Source organism: Oncorhynchus tshawytscha, linkage group LG26, assembly GCF_018296145.1.
Source record: "Oncorhynchus tshawytscha isolate Ot180627B linkage group LG26, Otsh_v2.0, whole genome shotgun sequence".
NCBI classification, from domain to species: Eukaryota; Metazoa; Chordata; class Actinopteri; order Salmoniformes; family Salmonidae; genus Oncorhynchus; species Oncorhynchus tshawytscha.
The window spans coordinates 26,212,723-26,237,935 of NC_056454.1; the positions used below are offsets into that span (position 1 = coordinate 26,212,723).

The 25,213-nt window shown below is 43.6% G+C and overlaps 1 protein-coding gene across 1 annotated transcript; it reads left to right on the top strand.

The window, feature by feature from the left end:
• Nucleotides 1-747: 747 nt before the first annotated feature.
• Nucleotides 748-24,720, top strand: LOC112225436 (gap junction alpha-5 protein). Its single transcript, XM_024389405.2, has 2 exons — nt 748-1,373; nt 23,312-24,720. The coding sequence occupies exon 2, from the start codon at nt 23,342-23,344 to the stop codon at nt 24,500-24,502; it is 1,161 nt and encodes a 386-aa protein (XP_024245173.1). The 5' UTR covers nt 748-1,373; nt 23,312-23,341; the 3' UTR covers nt 24,503-24,720.
• The last annotated feature ends 493 nt before the right edge of the window (nt 24,721-25,213 follow it).

Consider the following 25,213-nt stretch of genomic DNA (forward strand, 5'->3'; position numbering starts at 1 on the left):
TTGAACCCTGATCATCATAAATAATGTTTTTGTTTGTAACCTATAATATTTGCATAAAATCTATATTTTTATTGTAAACTTATTATAAAACACTAAACCTGTTTCACATATAACAGTGACATTATTTACTGTGAATAACATACTTAAAATGTTGCTTTACTAAACATTTTCCACAAAACTTACTGAACAATGTATAACAGCGAAGGCTTATGCTTCATGACTACTTGCATTCATATGAAATCTCATATTTCTTTCCCGGTAGAGTGATTCTACCTGGTATATTCCTTGACATAATTAATCATGTTACCTACACATTTCGCCACAAAAAAAAATCACGGTAGTTATATAGTAAGCTGGGAAAGTATGTGTTGCAATGTCAGACTGTTGCTTATGCTGACTACCACTTTAAAGACAATGTACTGTTGACGGTAGTAAAACAAAAAAACACACAACAAAGACTAAGTAAAACACACAACAAAGACTAAGTAAAACACACAACAACGACTAAGTAATGCCTCTGAAAGCTTTGTCAGAACGGAATTCCTATTGATCCCTGAACACAATTCCACTTCCCTTCCCGATGCTAAGGAATTCTTCCCACCAAAATAAAGTGCCAGGGAGCCTACCAGGGAATCTGTGAGAGGGATGTACCATAAGAAGACGGGGGAGGGAGGGGACTGCGGAGGGAGGGAGGAGACTGCGGATGAGAGAGAGGCAGGGAGGAGGGCAGAGAGGAAATCCTCTCTCATGATGCCCCTGCTTTTCTTCCCGTGCCCCCTGCACAAGTTAGCATTCCCACCCTGGGACGGCACAGAGCTCCAGCACTACTCCACTCTACTCTACAGAGATCCTACTCCACTCTACAGAAATCCTATTCTTCTCTGATCTACCCAGCTCCTGTTGATTATATCTGACGGTGTGTCTGCAAGAGGTACGGCTCAGGATCACTGGTCTCCACCAACCTCTGTCCTCCGACCCAGCCCATCTCCAATCATCCCACCAGGTCATCACTCCTCTACGGCCCGGTCCCATCTCCAATCATCCCACCAGGTCATCACTCCTCTACGGCCCGGTCCCATCTCCAATCATCCCACCAGGTCACCACACCTCTACGGCCCGGTCCCATCTCCAATCATCCCACCAGGTCATCACTCCTCTACGGCCCGGTCCCATCTCCAATCATCCCACCAGGTCATCACTCCTCTACGGCCCGGTCTCATCTCCAATCATCCCACCAGGTCATCACACCTCTACGGCCCGGTCCAATCCACCCTCCACCATTCCATCAGTCTCTGAGGTGAAGACCCTTATGGGAAGCAGCTAGGACCCTCTTCCTCAGTACTGACAGCCATCACCATCTGTAGCACGAAAAGGTAATTTACCACCACATTACCCTCGATGGGATACATAAACATAGGAAGGACACTTCAAAGTAGAACAGGAAACTTGTGGAAATGAACTAGAGTCTTAATTTGTCCCTTTTCATAGGTGCACTCAAGGCTAACAGGACTCACACAGCTGTCACTAAGTGAGTGTGTGTGAGGGTTTTATAGAGGTATTCTATTAACATCTGTCTCTTGTATTCATACTATATAGTTGCTGGGCCACTAAAGCATCATACCCAGTGTCTCTGTCTTTTACTAGTTGAGACAGAGCATTGACAGGGCGCTGGTCCATAACGGTGAGGTATCTGTCACAGAGAAGAGTGTAGGGACGATTTATAGGGGTCCTGGTGTGTGTTAGTCTCACTCTCTCTCAACACTGACTCATCCAGCCAGCCAGCAGCTCCAGAGACAAATATATTTTAACAAACGACTCCACTGTTCCACTGTCTAAGATGACACGGGTCTCTTAGAGCAGTAAATGTCCTTATATTAAGTGTTTCTTTCATGAAGGTTATTCATACAGCTACAACACTATTTTAAATCTACAATAATTTGCAAGACTTCAGATTGGATGGCTTGACATAAGATTGCTTACATGAAATATCAAAAACAGGATCATTAACAAATACAAGACTTTCACCAATTCGGCATTAAATGACATGACAGATGTGTACCTTTTTCATCTCTTTGTTCACCTATAGATGCATTGTCTCATGACCATGGCTGGATGTAGCCTTTTGGGGGCCATAATTGAGATTTGGTTGGGGAGCCCCAATTTGATAATCCTAAGAACCACAGTAAATATAAATGTACTTCCCGAAGGCAAAGCATATAGCAACTCAACTTTAGAATCAAACTAGAATCATGTACAATACCTGCAATGAACATTTACTTTTATAACAAAACTTTAATGCAGGTACTATAATTGATGATCAAACATCAATAGTCTTCCCCTCCGGCAACAGGCTGGTGTCTGGGCTGAGCGACCCAGTGCAACACAGTTAAAACAATAGCTCATAACAGGGCTGTGGGTCTGTGTACAGTTAGTGGCAGACGAAAAGGCAGCCCTCCATGTAAGGTAGCAGATGATCTGGCTAGCTGTGTGGCGTCTGGTGGGGTGAGACGGTAACTGATATATGGCTCGCCAGTCCTCAGGGCTTGCTGGTGGCTCGCTGCTCTATAAGTAGCAGTCGTGTGGCAGGTGACTAACCTACTCTGTGATTTAGGAAGTATTTCTCCCTCCGTCTCCCGCTGCCTCCCCCCAACTCACCCAGGGGGTCTGTACCCACCCCACCCCTGCCCCTCCATGGCTAAACTAAGTCAGTTAATAGTCAATGTGTTTAGAGAGGAGGGCCATTCAGACCTCAAACTGTTGATGTCTCATATACACATATACAGTTTATTAGGTACACCCATTTAGTACCGGTTCGGACCTCCCTTTGCCTCCAGAACAGCCTGAATTCTTCAGGCCATGGAAACATTGCTCAATTGGTATCAAGGGACCTAAAGTGTGCAAGGAAAATACTCCCCACACCATTACACCACTGCCACCAGCCTGTACCATTGAAGCTAGACAGAATGGATCCATGGACTCCTGCTGCTTACGCCAAATTCTGACTCTGCCATCAGCATGACGCAACAGGAACCAGGAGATTTTTTCCACTCCTTAATTGTCCAGTGTTGGTGATCACATGCCCACTGGAGGCACTTGTTCTTGTTTTTAGCTGATAGGAGTGGAACCCAGTCTGGTCATTTGCTGCAATAGCCCATCCATGACAAGGACCGGCGAGTTGTGCATTCTGACATGTCGTTCTGCACACCACTGTTGTTACTTGCCTGTTTGTGGCCCGCCTGTTAGCTTGCACAATTCTTGTCATTCTCCTTCGACCCATCATCAACAATGTTTTCGCCAACAGGACCGCCACTGACTGGATGTTTTTTGTTTATCGCACCGTTCTCTGTAAACTCTAGACACTGTCGTTTCTGAGATACTGGAACCGGCGCGCGTGGCACCAACCATCATACCACGCTCCAAGTCACTTAGGTCACTTGTTTTACCCATTTTAATGTTAATTTCTACAGTAACTGCATCAATACCTGTCTGCCTGCTTTATATAGCAAGCCACAAACAAAAAAATTAATGAACGGGGTGTACCTAATGAACTGTATATATACTTTACTATTCCCCTCTTTCTCTCTCTTCAATCTTTCTTCCTCTCATGTTTCAGGCCGCCTACTAAAAAACTGTGGAGTGTTTTTGTCAGATAAAAGGCCCACCTGGCATCCATGTTAAAACCAAAACAATGATTGAGCACCTGCCTTATGTCAGGGTGGGGGTCGCATCCTTACCCAACCTCTTTGTTCTCCAATGGTGCAACAAGCAGTGTGCTGGGACTTCATAGAGAGAGGTGGGAGGAGGAGGACTTTATGTTTTCTTAATATGTCTCTGAAGTTGTGCCACTTTTACTAAGCTGTCACTGCACAGTATATGCATTCGGGACTGTTATTGATGAGGATATTTTGTTCTCCCCCACAATGAAATCGGGGCGGGGACTGTGGATTTGTCTCCGTCTGTTAGTCAGTTAGTATGTTCGTTTGTACGTTAGTCACACACGATATCTCAGACAGCACTGGCCGGATTTTGACGAAACTTGGGTGAATGATGTGTCTTGCCACAGAGATCTGGCATTAAAAACTTTCATAGATTGGCCAGATGGTGGCGCTATAACAATAGATTGAACATGTTAACTTTGAAAGGTCACGCGCCTCACCCCATTTTACCTAAAATCATGAAATGCAGTGCATAGGTCCCTCTCCTCACAAGGAACAGATTTGCCTCAGGGACCCATAAGGTCGGCCATGATGGATTTTCCGACATTTTAATTTTGCGACAAACACTTAACGCTACTCTCCTGTGTCGTGTCTTTACTATGGATTAAATGATATATGACATTTATCAAATCAATTCTCTGTAATTAATATTACCCGATTAAACTAATCATGTAAATGTAATTAACTAGGAAGTCGGGGCACCACGGAATTATTTTTATAGAGTTCAACTGGCTAACAAGTTGAATCAGCAATACTAAATTTGGTTTAATTATTTATTTACTAAATACCTAAATAATCACCCAGAATTACATATACACAGGATGGACCATACATTGATTACTAATTATGTCATAGAAGAAAACGTCTCTAGCGAATGAAACGATATGATGGCTGGTTAGACAATGAAAGGGGGTTGGGTTTGAATGAAAGAGCGGGAAGACTGAGGAACAAAAGGATTGGGTCTCTATCGGACCTATGCTATCGTAAATACAGAATCTTGTGCATTATAAATAACCGCCCATTCGGAAAAGGAAAATGCAAGAAATATATTTACTCTGAGCTGCGCTTCAATAGATTGGTCGAAGATGGAAGGCTGGGTTGCCCAGCAGAGATCTCCCTTGTCCTTTGAAGAATATTTCTGGGCGGATACGTTGTCGTCTGTTGTCATGTGGTAGAATGGATACGTTGTAGTACCCTATCATTCTGAAGAGATTGTCCGTCCTTTCCTAGGCCACGCATGTTTACAGCTGCTGATAACTCGAAGTCTAGGATGTATCACTTCTTTAGTGAATAAGAGTTCAAAGTTCATACCAAGTTGCCATACTCAGCTCATGCTATATTCTGGCTGGTGTAGTCGAAATTCATCCTTCCAGCGTGGCGATCATCACCTCCACGTTGAAATTAGCCCTTTTAAATGAATGGACATCAGTCCTCATGTCGTCGGGAACATAAGTTAATTTTGTTAGGTTGCAGTCGATATTAGCCCTTTTAAATGAATGGACATCAGTCCTCACGTCATCGGGAACACAAGGTTGACTTTCGTCAATGTGCTTTTGTGGTGGGTTCAGAGGAAGGCATGTTTCATATTTCTCAACCAATGTCTGTTCACTTGGGCGTGGCCACAGAGTGATCATAGTTTACATAATGAAAACAATTCTCTCATTTAGAAGCTAAAATTACATTTAATCTTTTCACAAATGGTTTCATATTTAAACATTTAAATTGCACAACAATTCCATGTGAATTCCGATAACTAGAATGTCTAGACTTTCCAAGATACATTTTATGTCGTCCTATCATCAGATATAATGTCCTAGACAACAACTGATCTGACATCATATTCTTTAAGTACCAACGGACACTTTCAAATGGTTGGATTACAGAAAGATTGTTCTTTACCCCAACCTTTTGATGTTACCATACTCTCTCTATGTTAACAAAGGGCTTTCCAAAAGTCCATTCTGTAGAGTGGAGAGAAAAAGGGGAAAAGGTATTTAGGGGGGGATCATAAACCTCTTCCAACAAGGCAACTTTATGACACCGGGCACCAAAAGACCGATCTGTAGAGTGGATAGAAAAAGGGGAAAAGGTATTTAGGGGGGATCATAAACCTCTTCCAACAAGGCAACTTTATGACACCGGGCACCAAAAGACCGATCTGCACGAAACTTGATGTGGCATCTATGGACAAAGTTCTCTCAATGCAATATTTTCTAGACGAGTACCTAAAACAACATGGCCGCTATTGACCAATAAACACTCACATGGGTGTGGTCTGTCACATAAATGCATAAATATCAGTCAAGGATATTCGTATTTTAACAAAATTTGGCACACATTTTGCAAACACTGTCAAGACTCAACTTATGGAAGAACATTCATATTAACCTCACGGTGGTTCTATAACAGGCACATGTTTATATCTCTTGATCTGCTTGACTCAGAGTGATGAAATTTGGCACACATGCTCAGGGATATAAGTCTAGCTCAGACACCACTGGCCTGGTTTTGACAAAACATGGGTGAATGATTTGTCTTGCCATAGAGATCCGGCATTGACTAAATTATACTGATTGGTCAAACGAGGGCGCTATAGTAATCAACTGTATGTACATTTGTCACACACAATCTCAGACACCAATGGCACAATTTTTACGAATCTTGAGTGAATGATGCGTCTTGCCATGGAGATAATTGACAAAATTACACTTATTGGCCCAAGTAGGGTGCTGCATCATTCGTGGGGATGACATGTTTACTGTTGCCTTGTTATAATGTGCATTTGGCAAAGGCTTGTATGAATTCATTTAAAATGCAAACTATGCCATACAGTGGCATGGTACAGTATGTTTTGTTTCTACAGTTGTTGAGACAGTCCTTAAAAATCCAGGTCAAGGACTACATAAAAATCAATATTTAGTTCAGTAATTTTACCAGATTTGTCCATGTCTGCCACCTTAAAGAGGCACATATGGTAACATAGACACAGGACATTGCATTCCTCTATTTCCCAACCAGACATGGTGTATACCACCTGACAAAACAAACCCGTTTAGCCAATAATACGAAGTTTATGCATTAGGCATATCACTTCTTCACTACGACTTAAAAAGTTTCATCTAAACAGAGCATGGCCTGGAATCTCTGTGTAAATTGACTTATTACTTACTCTGATTGTCTGAAGTTTTTCAAGATGCTGTGGTAAAGTCGTAGTCATATACAGTACCAGTCAAAAGTTTGGACACACCTACTCATTCAAGTGTTTTTCTTTATTTGTACTATTTTCTACATTGTCTGACTCTTTGGCCTGAATGCCAAGCATCCCATCTGGAGGAAATCAGGCACAAGAACTAGACAAGTCGGGACAAGTCTCTTAATGTCCTTGAGTGGCCCAGCCAGAGCCCAGACTTGAACCAATTCAAACATCTCTGGAGAGACCTGAAAATAGCTGTGTGGCGACGCTCCCCATCCAACCGGACAGAGCTTGAGAGAATCTGCAGAGAAGAATGGGAGAAACTCCCCAAATACAGGTGTGCTAAGCTTGTAGCGTCATACCCAATAATACTCAAGGCTGTAATCGCTGCCAAATGTGCTTAAACAAAGTACAGAGTAAAGGGTCTGAATACTTCTGTAAATGTGATATTTCAGATATTTTTTTTATACATTTGTCATTATGAGGTATAGTGTGTAGATTGATAAGGATTTTTTTAAATCCATTTTAGAATAAGGCTGTAACGTAACAAAATGTGGAAAAGGTTTGGACACACCTATTCATTCAAGGATTGTTCTTATCTTTACTAGTTTCTACATTGTAGAAAAGTAGTGAAGACATCAAAACTTTGAAATAACACAAATGGAATCATGTAGTAACCAAAAAAGTGTAAACAAATCCAAATATATTTTAGATTCTTCAAAATAGCCACCCTTTGCCTTTGCCTCTCAACCAGCTTCATGAGGTAGTCACCTGGAATGGTTTTAGAACAGGCTTGAAGGAGTTCCCACACATCCTGAGCGCTTGTTGGCTGCTTTTCCTTCACCCTATGGTCCAACTCATCCCAAACAATCTCAATTGGGTTGAGGTCGGGTGATTGTGGAGGCCAGGTCATCTGATGCAGCACTCCATCACTCTCCTTCTTTTTTAAATAGCCCCTACACAGCCTGGAGGTGTGGCACACTTAACAGTTGATGTTGAGATGTGTCTGTTACTTGAACTCAGTGAAGAATTCATTTGGGATGCAATCTGATGTGCAGTTAACTCTAATGAACTTATCCCCTGCAGCAGAGATAACTCTGGGTCTATTCCTGTAGCGGTCCTCATGAGAGCCAGGTTCATCATAGCATTTGATGGTTTTTGCGACTGCACTTGAAGAAACATTCAAAGTTCTTGAAATGTTCCCGATTGACTGACATTCATGTCTTAAAGTAATGATGGACTGTCGTTTCTCTTTGCTTATTTGAGCTGTTCTTCCCATAATATGGACTTGGTCTTTTACCAAATAGGGCTATTTTCTGTATACCCCCACAACTGATTGGCTCAAACACATTAAGAAGGAAAGAAATTCCACAAATGAACTTTTAACAAGGCACACCTGTTAATTGAAATGCATTCCAGGTGACTACCTCATGAAGCTGGTTGAGAGAATGCCAAGAGTGTACAAAGCTTTTATTTAGGCAAAGGGTGGCTACTTTGAAGAATCTCACATTTCAAATATATTTTTATTTGTTTCACACTTTTTTGGTTACTACATGATTCCATTTGTGTTATTTCATAGTTTTGATTTCTTCACTATTATTCCACAATGTAGAATTAAAGGACTTTCAGACCATGAGAAACAATAATCTCTGGTCTAATGAAAACAAGATTGAACTCTTTGGCCTGAATACCAAGCATCACATCTGGAGGAAATCAGGAACAAGAACTAGACAAGTCAGGACAAGTCTCTGAATGTCCCTGAGTGGCCCAGCCAGAGCCCAGACTTGAACCAATTCAAACATCTCTGGAGAGACCTGAAAATAGCTGTGCGGCGACGCTCCCCATCCAACCGGACAGAGCTTGAGAGGATCTGCAGAGAAGAATGGGAGTGGCTTTTGGCAAACTCCAAGCGGGCTGTCATGTGCCTTTTACTGAGGATTGGTTTTTGTCTGGCCACTCTACCATATAGGCATGATTGGTGGAGTGCTGCAGAGATGGTTGTCCTTCTTCACAGAAGAACTCTGGAGCTTTGTCAGAGTTACCATTGGGTTCTTGGTCACCTCTCTGACCAAGGCCCTTCTCCCTGATTGCTCGGTTTTCGCTTTGTCAGTATGGGGTATTGTGTGTAGAATGATGAGAAGTATTTGTTTTATGTATATATACATTTTAGAATTATGCTGTAATGTAACAAATTGTGGAAAAAGTGAAGGGGTCTGAATACTTCCATAATGTGTATATATACGGTGCCTTCAGAAAGTATTCATACCCCTTGAATTATTCCTCACTTTGTTCTGTTACAGCCTGAATTTAAAATGGTTTAAGTAGATTTTTCTCTCTCAACCATCTACACAGAATATGCCATAATTACAAAGTAAAAACGTGTTTTTAGAAATTTTTGCAAATTTCATGAAAATGAAATACAGAAATATCTCATTAACATCAGTTACATCTCATTTACTCCCCTGAGTCCATGCATGTTAAAATCACCTTTGACAGCGATTACAGCTGTGAGTCTTTCTGGTTAAGTCTTGAAGAGCTTTGCACACCTGGGTTGTATAATGTTTGCACATTATTATTTTCTAAATTCTTGCCATAGATTTTCAAACTGATTTAATTAAGTCAAAACTATAACTAGGCCATTCAATGTTGCCTTAATAAGCCTCTCTAGTACATATTTGTTCTTGTGTTTTAGGTTATTGTCCTGCTGAAAGGTGAATTCATCTCCCAGTGTCTGGTGGAAAGCAGACTGAATCATGTTTTCCTCTAGGATTTTGCCTGTGCTTAGCTCCATTCCATTTTTTTTTTTATCCTGAAAAACTCCCCAGTCCTTAATGATTACAAGCATACCCATAACATGAGTCAGCCACCACTATGCTTGAAAATATGGAGAGTGGTTCTCAGTAATGTGTTTTATTGGATTTTCCCCAAACGTAACATTTTCCATTCATTTTTTTATGTGCAGGCATCCTTATTTTCACTCTGTCAATTAGGTTAGTATTGTGGAGTAACTACAATGTTGTTGATCCAACTTCAGTTTTCTCCTATCACAGGCATTACATTCTGCAACTGTTTCAAAGTCACAATTGGCCTCATGATGAAATCCCTGAGAGGATTCCTTCCTCTCTGGCAACTGAGTTAGGAAGGACGCCTGTATCGTTGTAATGACTGGGTGTATTGATACACCATCCAATGTGTAATTAATAACTTCACCATGCTCAAAAGGATATTCAATGTCTGTTCATTTTTTTTTACCCATCTATCAATAGATGCCCTTCTTTGCGAAAGTTTGGAAACCTCCCTGGTCTTTGTGGTTGAATCTGTGTTTGAAATTCACTGCTCGACTGAGGGACCTTTCAAATAATTGTGGGGTACAGAGATGAGGTTGTCTTTCAAAGAGAATGTTAAACATGATTTTTGCACACAGAGTGAGTCCATGCAACTTATTATGTGACCTTTCCTGCAGTCAAATGAACAAATCGTCCTCTAGTGGCATCATGGGTGGAATGCTATTCTTAAAAAAAAAATAATAATCATAATTAATCAACATTATAATTTTTTTACGGTGGAAATCCGGTGTTTCTATTTCAAACAGTTTTGTTATATTTCAGTGTTCTGCGATGTGTAGAAAGTGTAATATTGGGACGCAAACTCAAAATGTAATACATTCCAACTCTATATCTGACATGGTACAGGTGTCTTCTTTTTCTTAATCCCATAACCATGTGTGTGAGGTGTATACTTTTGTTTCAAAGTAGATTTGTTTAAGAATACCAATAAACACTGTGTGATTTTAGCCCACAGCAGTAACAAGGTTAAGATAACTTTTACTCCTAAACTTATTTAGGCTTGTCGTTACAAAGGGGTTGAATACTTCTTTACTCAAAACATTTCAGCTTTTCATTTTTTATTAATTAGTAAAAAATTCTAAAAACATTATTTCACTTTGACATGATGGGGTAATGTGTGTAGGCCAGTGACACATTGTGTCTTACTCAGGCTGTAACACAACAATATGTGGAAAAAGTCAAGGGGTGTGAATACTATCTGAAGGCATAGTATTTTATATATTGTTGTCTTCTATGGGGACAGAGAGGGTGTGCGTCACTGATCAGACCAGGCCCCCAGTGTCCCCTCTGGAGCGTGGAGCTCTGCTGGTTGGCTACTGGTCTACCCTAGAAAGCCTATGTAAATTACGACGAACAGAACAGCCCCAAAAAATTATAGTAGTTATGACTGTTTTGGCCTTTAAAATGTGTTTATTATGATCAAGCACAATCCCCACAGTGAATCATTTTAAAAATCACTATGAATTGAGATATTTCATTAAACAGTGATCCATTCTGACTACTACATTTATGACTCACAACCTGGATTCGGTCTTATGTATCAAAACTTGAAATTGTGTTTTTTACATTGGATAAAAGTAAAGACTCAGAGCTACAAAATGGTATATCATACACTGCATTTGAGGAACAATGGGGAAGTAATTCTGCATTTAAAGTTGATCAGCTTGTAAACTCACTTTTGAGAAAATGGCCTTTGAATGTTTTGGTATCTAGTGAAGAGCTCTTCTTTGTCTACACCCATTCAGCATCGTTCACACCCTCTTAAGCTTTAGCCCCGCCCATCTCGTTTCGCTCTCGGAGCGTACACTTGTCGTCACACAGGACCACGTACTGACCACAGACCAATCACGACCGGTGGACTGGGTTGACTATCTCAGGCAGGATGAAAACATTTACATCGACCTTTGCTAGTTACGGCCACTTTCACCATGATCTTCAGCAAATTTTTTGGTGCCATTCAGCAATATGGCGTGCATCAAATTCAAATGCTTGTGGCTTCATGCGCCATCAGGAGTTTTCCCTAGGAATATGTCGATGACGCCAGTGCCATCACTATCTACTGGTTTTAATGTCTACGGATCAGACTAGTGATGAGAGCAGTAAAGGGACAATGTGTAAATCAACACTGCCCCTGTTGTTCCTGTCTGGTGGATGCATGGAGAGGAAGGAGAAATGGTGGATGGGATTATGGTGAGGGGTTTGTGATGGGAAGGGGTTGGAAAGAATAGAGGATAGAGGGGTTGACGTTCTACACCTGCTTCTACACCTGCATTGCTTGCTGTTTGGGGTTTTAGGCTGGGTTTCTGTACAACACTTTGATATATCAGCTGATGTAAGAAGGGCTATATAAATACATTTGATTTGATTTGATGATGTTTTGGAGCAAGACTGATTTCTCTCAGTCTTTTCAGTGTGAGGCAATCTTTTTATATGGAAACTCAGGATAGTTCTACATAGATATGAGGTCTCATATAGGTCAGTATGGTAGATTGTCCAGTTATGATACTACTCTTGCGGGAGCTCCTTGTAGATAGTCCATCCTTTATCCAGTCTTCAATGCTCTGAGGTTGTGGGTTTGGTTTTTCAAATTAGTCATCACTTGTTAAATGGCACTGGTTAAGGCAGACAAAAGTCCAACAGTCAGTGTTTTACAAGACAGCTATAAGTTGTAGAGATCAGTCCCATGAATGGAGTGGTTGATCTCCAGCTGGAAAATCACTAACTTCCCTCTAACGCAATGCTTTGAGCCCAGGCAGAGAAAAGGAGAGGAGGGTAGAGGCATTGGACAGGATTTATTGCTGTTGTGTTGCTTCCTTCCCTGGCTTGCTTTGAGAGAAAACACTGTATTCATTCCGGTGGCTTTTTCAGCCCTGCTGCTGCTGCTGCTGGGTCTGTACCTGCCCTTAATTAGGACATCAGTTACCACCACACATTATTGATGCAGTTTGCTAGCCATGTCATCTCTATGGACTATAGCCTGGTTGCTCTCCAGCCCAGGTCCAGTCAATGTCCATGTATGTAAAGACTACTGTAAATACTACTACACTGAACCACAGGTTGTCCATGTCACTCGGTGTGTCCTTCTTGTTATTTGCTGATGTTCTGGGTTCCTGATCCATTCTCTATCTATAGGCTACTCCACTAAAGGCCCCTATGGTATGAGTTCAGGCATCACACCCACTTTTCCAAACCTCTCTAGCCCTGTGTTTACAGTATGTTCACTAAATGTAGTCCAACCTCACTTAATGCAAAGTGTGTAGGCCTACTGTCCAACCTCAAACACCATCTCTAAACATACAATATACTCTCACTCTCTTTTTGTTAACAATAACTATCTCTATAGACTACGATACAGACCCCAGACTCTCACTATGCCAATGCAGCCTATGGTTTCATTTGCCTATCCTCTCTCAAATCAAATCTAAGTTTATTGGTCACTTACACAGATTTGCAGGTGTTATGGCAGGTGCAGTGAACACTGATCTTACTAGCTCCAACAGTACAGTAGAATGTCAGGAAATACAATACAAATACACCAATAACCAAAAATAGAATCAAGACAAAATCCCAGTTACAGTTACTAAACAACAGTATATAAAACAGAATATGAGGTGACCAGAGTTCAATGACTCTATATACTGTACATGGGGCATTAGTCTCAAGGTGCAAGGCTGAGTACTGGACAGGTAGCCGGCTAGTGATGGCTGTTCAACAGTCTGATGGCCTTGTGATAGAAGCGGTTTCTCAGTCTCTCAGTCCCAGCTCTGTACTGTCTCTATCTGCTAGATGGTAGCAGAGGGAACAGACTGTGGCTTGGGTGGCTGAGGTTCTTAATGATCTTCTTGGCCTTCCTTTGACATTGAGTGCTGTAAATGTTCTGGAAGGCAGGCAGTGCGCCCCCTGGAGAGCCATGCTGTTCAAGGCGGTGCAGTTGCTGTACCAGGCGGTGATGCAGCCCGACAGAATGCTCTCAATGTTGCACCTGGTGAAGTTCGTGAGGGTCTTAGGGGCATGCTGAATTTCTTTGGCCGCTTGAAGTTGAAGAGGCGCTGTTGTGCCTTCCTCATCCCGGTGTGTGTGTGTGTTGTGGGACCATTTCAGGTCCTCAGTGATATGCACGCCAAGGAACTTGAAGCTTTTGACCCTCTACACTGCAGCCTTGTTGATGTGGATCGGGGCATGCACCCTCTTCAGTCTCCTGTATGTAGTCCACGATCAGCTCCTTTGTTTTTTTTATGTTGAGGGAGAGGTTATTTTCCTGGCACTACTCCGCCAGGGCTCTAAACCTCTTCGTTGTTGGTAATCAGGCCTACCACTGTCATGTCGTCTGCAAACTTGATGATTGAGTTGGAGATGTGCATGGCCACACAGTCATGGGTGAACAGGGAGTACATGAGGGGACTGGGCTCACGGCCCTGTGGGGACCCATTTTGTGGATCAGTGTGGCGGAGGTGTTGACCTTCACCACCTGGGGGGGCGGCCTGTCAGGAAGTTCAGGACACAGTTTTACAGGGCCGGGTTCAGACCTAGGGCCCCCGAGCTTAATGATGAGCTTGGAGGGTACTATGGTGTTTAAGGTTGAGCTGGAGTCTATGAACAACATTCTTACATGCACTACAAGGCCAAAAGTATATGGAAACCCCTTCAAATTTGTGGATTTGGCTATTTCAGCTACATCTGTTGCTGACAGACATCGAGCACACAGCCATGCAATCTCCATAGACAAACATTGTCAGTCAAATGGTCCGTACCGAAGAGCTCAGTGACTTTTAACGTAGCACCGTCATAGGATGCCACCTTTCGAACAAGTCAATTTGTCAAATTTCTGCCCTGCTAGTGCTGCCCCTGTAAGTGCTGTTATTGTAAAGTGGAAATGTCTAGGAAATGTTCACGGCTCAGCCGCGAAGTGGTAGGCCAGATCACAGAACGGGACCCGTGAGTGCTAAAGCGTGTAGCTCGTAAAAGTTGTGTCTTCGGTTGCAACACTCACTACCAAATTCCAAATTGCCTCTGGAAGCAACAGCAGCACAATAACTGTTTGTCAGGAGCTTAATGAAATTGGTTTCCATGTCTGAACAGCCACACACAAGCTTAAGATCACCATGCGCAATGCCAAGTGTCGGTTGGGGTAGTGTAAAGCTTGCTGCCATTGGACTCTGGAGCAGTGGAAGCACGTTCTCTGGACGTTCTTCGGACAAACCCAGCTTTGTCCGACAGACAAAGCTGGGTTTGGTGGATGCCAGGAGAATGCTACCTGCCCGAATGCATAGTGCAAAATGTACAGTTCGGTGGAGGAAGAATAATGGTCTGGGGCTGTTTTTCACGGTTTGGGCTAGGCCCCTTAGTTCCAGTGAAGGGAAAGCTTAATGCTACAGCATAGAATTACATTTTAGATGATTCTGTGCTTCCAACTTTGTGGCAACAGTTTGGGGAAGGCCCTTTCCTGTTTCAGAATGACAATTCCCCTGTGCACAAATCGAGGTCCATACAGAAATGGTTTGCTGAGATCAAGTGTGGAAACTTGACTGGCCTGCACAGAGGCCTGACCTCAACCCCATTGAACACCTTTGGGATGAATTGGAACACCGACTGCGAGCCAGGCCTTATCGCCCAACATCAGTGCCCAACCTCACTAATGCTCTTGTAGCTGAATGGAAGTCCCCGCAGCAATATGCCAACATCTAGTGGAAAACCTTCACAGAAGAGTGGCTGTTCTAGCAGCAAAGGGGGGACCAACACCATATTAATGCCCATGATTTTGGAATGAGATGTTTGACGAGCAGATGTCCACATACTTTTGGCCATGTAGTGTAGATATTCCTCTTTTCCAGATGAGATAGGGCAGTGTGCAGTGGGATGGTGACTGTGTCATCCGTGGATCTATTGGGGCTGTATGCAAATTACAGTTGGTCTAGGATATTGGGTAAGGTGGAGGTGATATGATCCTTAACTAGCCTCTCAAAGCACTTCATGATGACAGAAGTAAGTGCTACGAGGCGATAGTGGTGACAGCAGACTGGGGTAGGGAGAGATTGAATATGTCCGTAAACACTCCAGCCAGCGGGTCTGCGCATGCTCTGAGGATGCAGTCCGGGCCGGCAGCCTTGCGAGGGTTAAAGTGTTCTACTCACATTGGCTACAGAGATTGGGGCTGATTTTCCCTTTATAATCCATGATTATCTGTTGTCCCTGCCACATCTGTCTCGTGTCTGAGCCATTGAACTGCGACTCCATTTTGTCCCTGTAACGTCTCTTTTCCTCTGATTGACTTAAATCAAATCAAATTTTATTTGTCACATACACATGGTTAGCAGATGTTAATGCGAGTGTAGCGAAATGCTTGTGCTTCTAGTTCCGACAATGCAGTAATAACCAACAAGTAATCTAACTAACAATTCCAAAACTACTGTCTTATACACAGTGTAAGGGGATAAAGAATATGTACATAAGGATATATGAATGAGTGATGGTACAGAGCAGCATAGGCAAGATACAGTAGCTGATATCGAGTACAGTATATACATATGAGATGAGTATGTAAACAAAGTGGCATAGTTAAAGTGGCTAGTGATACATGTATTACATAAGGATGCAGTCGATGATATAGAGTACAGTATATACGTATGCATATGAGATGAATAATGTAGGGTAAGTAACATTATATAAGGTAGCATTGTTTATATATTTACATCATTTCCCATCAATTCCCATTACTAAAGTGGCTGGAGTTGAGTCAGTGTCATTGTCAGTGTGTTGGCAGCAGCCACTCAATGTTAGTGGTGGCTGTTTAACAGTCTGTATGCCGAGGAACTTAAAACTTGCTACCCTCTCCACTACTGTTCCATCGATGTGGATGGGGGGGTGTTCCCTCTGCTGTTTCCTGAAGTCCACAATCATCTCCTTAGTTTTGTTGACGTTGAGTGTGAGGTTATTTTCCTGACACCACACTCCGAGGGCCCTCACCTCCTCCCTGTAGGCCGTCTCGTCGTTGTTGGTAATCAAGCCTACCACTGTTGTGTCGTCCGCAAACTTGATGATTGAGTTGGAGGCGTGCGTGGCCACGCAGTCGTGGGTGAACAGGGAGTACAGGAGAGGGCTCAGAACGCACCCTTGTGGGGCCCCAGTGTTGAGGATCAGCGGGGAGGAGATGTTGCTGCCTACCCTCACCACCTGGGGGCGGCCCGTCAGGAAGTCCAGTACCCAGTTGCACAGGGCGGGGTCGAGACCCAGGGTCTCGAGCTTGATGACGAGCTTGGAGGGTACTATGGTGTTGAATGCCGAGCTGTAGTCGATGAACAGCATTCTCACATAGGTATTCCTCTTGTCCAGATGGGTTAGGGCAGTGTTCAGTGTGGTTGAGATTGCATCGTCTGTGGACCTATTTGGGCGGTAAGCAAATTGGAGTGGGTCTAGGGTGTCAGGTAGGGTGGAGGTGATATGGTCCTTGACTAGTCTCTCAAAGCACTTCATGATGACGGATGTGAGTGCTACGGGGCGGTAGTCGTTTAGCTCAGTTACCTTAGCTTTCTTGGGAACAGGAACAATGGTGGCCCTCTTGAAGCATGTGGGTACAGCAGACTGGTATAGGGATTGATTGAAAATGTCCGTAAACACACCGGCCAGCTGGTCTGCGCATGCTCTGAGGGCGCGGCTGGGGATGCCGTCTGGGCCTGCAGCCTTGCGAGGGTTAATACGTTTAAATGTCTTACTCATCTCGGCTGCAGTGAAGGAGAGACCGCATGTTTTCATTGCAGGCCATGTCAGTGGCACTGTATTGTCCTCAAAGCGGGCAAAAAAGTTATTTAGTCTGCCTGGGAGCAAGACATCCTGGTCCGTGACTGGGCTGGATTTCTTCCTGTAGTCCGTGATTGACTGTAGACCCTGCCCCATGCCTCTTGTGTCTGAGCCGTTGAATTGAGATTCTACTTTGGCTCTGTACTGACGCTTAGCTTGTTTGATAGCCTTGCGGAGGGAATAGCTGCACTGTTTGTATTCAGTCATGTTACCAGACACCTTGCCCTGATTAAAAGCAGTGGTTCGCGCTTTCAGTTTCACACGAATGCTGCCATCAATCCACGGTTTCTGGTTAGGGAATGTTTTAATCGTTGCTATGGGAACGACATCTTCAACGCACGTTCTAATGAACTCGCACACCGAATCAGCGTATTCGTCAATGTTGTTATCTGACGCAATACGAAACATCTCCCAGTCCACGTGATGGAAGCAGTCTTGGAGTGTGGAGTCAGCTTGGTCGGACCAGCGTTGGACAGACCTCAGCGTGGGAGCCTCTTGTTTTAGTTTCTGTCTGTAGGCAGGGATCAACAAAATGGAGTCGTGGTCAGCTTTTCCGAAAGGGGGCGGGGCAGGGCCTTATATGCGTCGCGGAAGTTAGAGTAACAATGATCCAAGGTCTTTCCACCCCTGGTTGCGCAATCGATATGCTGATAAAATTTAGGGAGTCTTGTTTTCAGATTAGCCTTGTTAAAATCCCCAGCTACAATGAATGCAGCCTCCGGATAAATCGTTTCCAGTTTGCAGAGAGTTAAATAAAGTTCGTTCAGAGCCATCGATGTGTCTGCTTGGGGGGGGATATATACGGCTGTGATTATAATTCCAAGAGAATTCTCTTGGTAGATAATGCGGTCTACATTTGATTGTGAGGAATTCTAAATCAGGTGAACAGAAGGATTTGAGTTCCTGTATGTTTCTTTCATCACACCACCTTACGGAGTTCATAGCTGGTCTGTTTGTACTAGTCCATGTTCCCAGTCACCTTACTGTGGTTAAATGAGGTGGCAGTCCTGTAGCATGGATTCCAATCAGGCCAACGTTGAGTAGTTCTTTCCACGGGTGCTTCCTTCTGTAACGTCCCTATGTTCTGATCAATGTCAGAGACATATCAGAGTGGTATTCTATGCCCAGTGTGTGCCGTGTTAGATACCTCATTGCCAAATTCCCCATTACTCAGAGACAGATATTATAAACCAATATGACAGCTATGACGGTGGTCAGTGGGTACAGTGTATTACAGTAAATCCCTATTTATTACTGGGCACCCAGGAATGGAATTGAACAATCTCAAATGTGACGGCAAAGATGGGCAGCTACTGTACCAAGTGGTTACGTGTACAAATTACTGGACATTCTCTCTAAATGTTTTCTGTTGAAGTAATGACACATACGCAAGACTGTTTGTTAATTAATATATTTTTCCAGGGGCAAAAAGGGCATCCCTCCCCTTTGTATTTGAACCAAATATTTTCGCTTTTAGCCAACCACTTTTTGTTAACAACTCCTCCTCACCTCCACCCTTCCTCATTTTCCTTTATTTTTCATCAATATCAAATTAGGCCTCTTCCCAACAAGGAACTCTTAAATTCCATGCTCTATAATTGCTTGCAAAGTGATTTCATTAATTGAGTTCAGAGATAAGTCATTGTTAGACCATATTACATGGATTTTTATAGTGCCATGGGGTCCTTTAAAAAACTTCACAGCCAGAACTTGCCTTTCTACATCCAACTGTCATCAAAGCTTTGGGTAGCGATCAGATAATGTGTTTACAGCGAGCCACAAAGAAATGAGGAAGAGCTAGCCTCGACTAGAGGAAGGGAGTGAGAGCCTGGCCTTCACAATGGCAGGAGGTAGGAGTTAAAACAGTCATTTTCCTACCAGACTGGTCTGACAAAAGGGTTTCCTCACCTGTTTACAACACAACCTATTGGCTGTGTAGCCTGGCTGGCCAACATTGCAATATTAGTATCAATATGAGGCCAGACGTTTACATACAGTAGTGTTGTGTTTAGTTAGTCAACACAAGTTATGGTGTGATCAGATGAACTTTACTCAAAGTGGTGAGGTCATCTTTTGTTAAAGTTCGTCATTTTGTATCTTGAGCCTTCTAGTAAGTCTGTTGTTTTCACCTCATATATTGTTGCTCTGTAGGCTATATTTCATTGTGCTGTCCCACAGTGAATCACACATGCTGTTCTAGTTTACTGTTAACTTTCTGATTGCTTTAGTCCTGCACCCTTAAGTCACTCTTGATATTTCTGACTGTTTATTTCTCAGACTTCAAATCAAATCTAAATGTATTTGTCACATGCGCCGAATGCAACAGGTGTAGTAGACCTTACCGTGAAATGCTTACTTACGAGTCCTTAACCAACAATGCAGTGTTTTAAAAAGTTAACTAAAGGAAAAGTAATAACACTATAAAAATAACAATAATGAGGATATTTGCAAGGGGTACCGGCACAGAGTCAATGTGCGGTGTAGGGGTCAGCAGTGGTGGAAAAACTATCCAATTGTCATACTTGAGTACAAGTAAAGATACCATAAAATGACTCAAGTAAAAGTGAAAGTCACCCAGTAAAATAAAATACTACTTGGGTAAAAGTCTAAAAGTATTTGGTTTTAAATGTACTTAATTATCAAAGTAAATGTAATCGCTAAAATATACTTAAGTATCAAAAGTAAAAGTATATATAATTTAAAATGTCTTATATTAAGCAAACCAGACAGCACCATTTTCTTGTTTTTTATTTACTTATGGATAGCCAGGGGCACACTCCAACACTGAGACATCATTTACAAACAAAGAGTTTGTGTATAGTGAGTCTGCCAGATCAGAGGCAGTAAGGATGACCAGGGATGTTCTCTTGATATGTGTGTGAATTGGATCATTTCCCTGTCCTGCTAAGCATTCAAAATGTAGCGAGTACTTTTGAGTGGCAGGACAAATGTAAGGAGTAAAAAGTATATTATTTTATTTAGGAATGTAGTGAAGTAAAATAAAAAGTTGTCAAAACTGTAAATAGTAAAGAAAATTACAGATACCCCCCAAAAACTACTTAAGTACTACTTTAAAGTATTTTTACTTAAGTACTTTACACCACTGCTGGTTAGTCAAGGATATTGAGGTTGTATGTACATGTAGGTAGGGGTAAAGTGACTATGAATAGATAATAAACAGAGAGTAGCAGCAGCATGTATGAAGAGTGTGAAGGAATTTTATTTAACCTTTATTTAACTAGGCAAGTCAGTTAAGAACAAATTCTTATTTACAATGATGGCCTACCAAAAGGCAAAAGGCCTCCTGCAGAAACGAGGACTGGGATTTTTAAAAATAAATGTATATATATATGTGTATAAATATAGGACAAACTCACATCACGACAAGAATGTGTGGAATGTGAATGTACTGTATGTGTGTTTTTGTGTAGAGTCAATATGCTTGTGTGTGTGTTGGAGTGTCTATGTGTGGTTAGTCAGTGAGTGTACACTGAGCCTGTGCAAGAGAGTCAGTGCAAAAAATAAGAATAGATAAGAATAAAATAAAATAAGGGAGTCAATGCAAATAGTCTGGGTAGCCATTTGATTAACTGATCAGCAGACGTATGACTTGGGGGTAGAAGCTATTAAAGAGCCTTTTGGTCCCAGAGCCTTTTGCCATGCGGAAGCAGAGAGAACAGTCTATTCTTTGGGCCTTCCTCTGACACCGCCTGGTATAGAGGTCCTGGGTGGCAGGGAGCTGGGCCCCAGTGATGTACTGGGCCATACTCACTACCCTCTGTAGCATCTTGCGGTCGGATGCCAAGCAGTTGCTATACAAAGTGGTGATTCAACCAGTCAGGATGCTCTTGATGGTGCAGCTCTAGATCTTTTTGAGGATTTGAGGACCCATGCCAAATCTTTTCAGCCTCCTGAGGGTGAATAGGCATTGGCGTGCCCTCCTTACGACTGTGTTGGTGAGTTTGGACCATGATAGGTCCTTAGTGATGTCGACACCAAGGGACTTGAAGCTCTCAACCTTCTCCACTACAGCCCTGTCGATGTGAATGGGGGTGTGCTCTGCCCTCCCTTTCCTGGAGTCCAGGATCAGCTCTTTTGTCTTGCTCATGTTGAGGGAGTGGTTGTTGCCCTGGCACCACACTGTCAGGTCTCTGACCTCCTCCCTATAGGCTGTCTCATCGTGGCCACGCAGTCGTGGGTGAACAGGGAGTACAGGAGGTGACTAAGCATGCGTGGCTGAGGTGTTGTTTCCTACCCTCGTCAGGAAGTCCAGGATCCAGTTGCAGAGGGAGATATTCAGTCACAGGGTCCTTAGTTGAGCAGTAGTCAATTAACAGCATTCTCATTTAGGTGTTCCTTTTGTCCAGGTGGGAAAGGGCCGTGTGGACTGCAATCGAGATTGCATCATCTGTGGATCTGTTGGGGCGCTATGCGAATTGGAGCCTTGATATTATTTGACAGTCTTTTTGTTGTTGTTCCCAGACAGAGTTGGCATGGTCGCTCAGAGGAGGATAAGAGGGGTGAGAGGTAGAAGTAGGAGCACGGGGGTACAGACCCATCACAGGAGCAGTAATTAGTCTGTCAGTCTGTCTGGATACTCACACACAGGCTGTCATGGTGGGAACGGAATCTTAGCTACGCTGAGAATCGGAACAGAGCAGAGGTTGCAGAGGGCTGAGCGGTCTCAGTCTATGTCTCCTTTCCTCAACTTCCTGTTCTTATTCTCAGAGGAACCAATCCCAAACAATATGATTTCTTAAACAAAGCCACTCAAAAGGGACCTCTCTTAAGGGTTGTAATTTGGCTAACTCTAGAGCTGTACTGTCAAACCTCTCATGGTCATATGTATTTATTTTATTTAACCTTTATTTAACTAGGCAAGTCAGTTAAGAACTTTTTACAATGACGGCCTACCCCAGCCAAACCTGGACGATGCATGTGTGTGTGTGCGCGCGTGTGTGTGTGCGTGTGCCTACTTTATTTTTGCCTGTTGAATAATTGTAGTAAAATTCAGATCGGTTCACTTGGTGCATACTTCGATGATTGGGGGTTTGATGACACTCATAAAATGATCTGCTGAGATGCCTTATAGGGACAGTAGATACACGCAAAGTCTTACTCATACTGCGGTCAGGGGGCAACGGCACACACACACACACTGATACAAATCACAGGAGGAGTGGAACGGAGAGACGAGCGAGGGAACATCAAAGGCTTCAATTAACCGGTACAAACATGGTGACCAATGACCGATGCTGTGCTCTGGACAATATGGCGGAGATGTTGGAGATTGTAGGGTTAGGTCAGGGGCACAGAATTCCATTCCATTTCTAACATTCGGGGCCACTAGCTCCTAACCTTGTCCTGCCCTATGGCCCCTCACCCTTTCTGTCTAGTTATAATGTGTCAGTGTCAGGAATAGTAACGCAAACATCCAACTACTATATATCATTTCTCAGAAACAACCTCACTATTTACTTTGAAATGCCCTTAAATATACAGTATGTTTGTGTGTGTCGTGGGAAAAGATTCCTTCTCAGGCATTTGTGTCGTGTCCAGTCTCCAGGCCAATCACAGGCTATTTATACATGCATACCATGCCACTCACACACACTAGTAATTTTATCTCATTTCTTTTCTCTCCCTATTTTCTTTCTTCTTCACTCGCTATCTCTTCTTCATTCTCTCCCTCCCTCCTCTTTCTCTCCCTTTACCCTCACCCTGCCCCTCTTTCTTTCTCTCTCCCTCTTCTCCTCTCTCAGGTGTGTGCCAGTGACCAGTGAGCAGTAGTGATGGGGGACTGGAGTCTCCTAGGGAACTTCCTGGAGGAGGTTCAGGAACATTCCACGTCAGTGGGGAAGGTGTGGCTCACCGTCCTCTTCATCTTCAGGATCCTGGTCCTGGGCACGGCCGCAGAGTCCTCCTGGGGAGACGAGCAGAGTGACTTCCTGTGCGACACCCAGCAGCCCGGTTGTACCAACGTCTGTTATGACCAGGCGTTTCCTATTGCACACATCCGCTACTGGGTCCTACAGATCATCTTCGTGTCCACGCCATCACTGATCTACATGGGCCACGCCATGCACATCGTGCGGAGGGATGAGAAACGAAGGAGGAGGGAGCAGGAGAAGAGGGAGGAGATGGAGGAGAGAGGAGAGGGGGGGTGCATATCAGAGGAGAAGGCATACCTCCAGCAGAGGGATTGTGGGAAGGTGCTGGAGGCGTCAGGGCAGGTTCGCCTGCGGGGAGCGCTGTTATCTACATACATTCTGAGCATTCTGATCCGCACAGTGATGGAGGTGACCTTCATCGTGGTCCAATACATGATCTATGGAGTCTTCCTCAGGGCTCTGTACCATTGCAAGGCCTGGCCCTGTCCCAACCCAGTCAACTGCTACATGTCCAGGCCCACAGAGAAGAACGTGTTCATCGTCTTCATGCTGGTGGTGTCTGGTGTCTCCCTGCTCCTCTCTGTGGTTGAGCTCTACCACCTGGCCTACAGGCGTATCAGGAAGTGCAAGCGTACCCACGCCGCCCTCAAGAACCGCACCCATAATGCTGTGGCCATTGCCGTTACCAGGGACCCCGACACCCCGCCCCATCACAACTCCCCGGGCTGCACCCCTCCCCCTGACTTCAGCCAGTGCCTGGAATCGTCGGATACGATGAACCCCATGAACCCCATGACCTCCATGCCTTCTCACCCCTTCAACAACAGGATGGCACACCAGCAGAACTCCGTCAACATGGCCACCGAGCGCCATCATTCCCATGACGACCTGGAAGGGGAGGGAGGATTCCTGAGAATGAGCTATACCCAGATGCCAGGGGAGATGCCCAACAGGTGCTCCGCGCCAACCCCGCTGCACGCCAGCTACCTGAAAGACAAACGCCGCTTCAGCAAGACCAGCGGTACCAGCAGCCGGGTCCGACCAGATGACTTGGCCGTGTAGAACTAGACAGACAGTGAACGAGAGAGGGGCTAAGAAAGAGAGGAGGGAGCAGACAGGACTTTCAGACACAGCAGGAGAGAGGCCCTGCCTAGAGGAGATTGGAGCAGGCTGGGTCTATAGACCCAGAGACTGAACTGGAGCAGGTACTCTACCGGTCAAATGTTTTAGAACACCTACTAATTAAAGGGTTTATTTTTATTTTTACTATTTTCTACATTATAGAATAATAGTGAAGCCTTCAAAACTATGAAATAACACATATGGAATCATGCAGTAACCAAAAAAGTGTTAAACAAATCCAAATATATTTTATATTTGAGATTATTCAAATAGCCACCATTTACCTTGATGACAGCTTTGCACACTCTTGGCATTCTCTCAACCAGCTTCACCTGGAATGCTTTTCCAACAATCTTGAAGGAGTTCCCACATATGCTGAGCACTTGATGGCTGCGTTTCCTTAACTCTGCCGTCCGACTCATCCCAAACCATTTCAATTTGGTTGAGGTCGGGGGATTGTGGAGGCCAGGTGATCTGATGCAGCACTCCATCACTTTCCTTCTTGGCAATTGGGTCATTGTCCTGTTGAAAAACAAATGATAGTCCCACTAAGCCCAAACCAGATGGGATGGCATATACCTTGAGAATTCAAGTGTGCCTTTAGAATTCAAGTGTGCCTTGAATTCTAAATAAATCACAGACAGTGTGACC

What these genes read in the sequence shown, in the direction of transcription:
- LOC112225436 (XM_024389405.2), top strand. Translation starts at nt 23,342, where the DNA reads ATGGGGGACTGGAGTCTCCTAGGGAACTTCCTGGAGGAGGTTCAGGAA.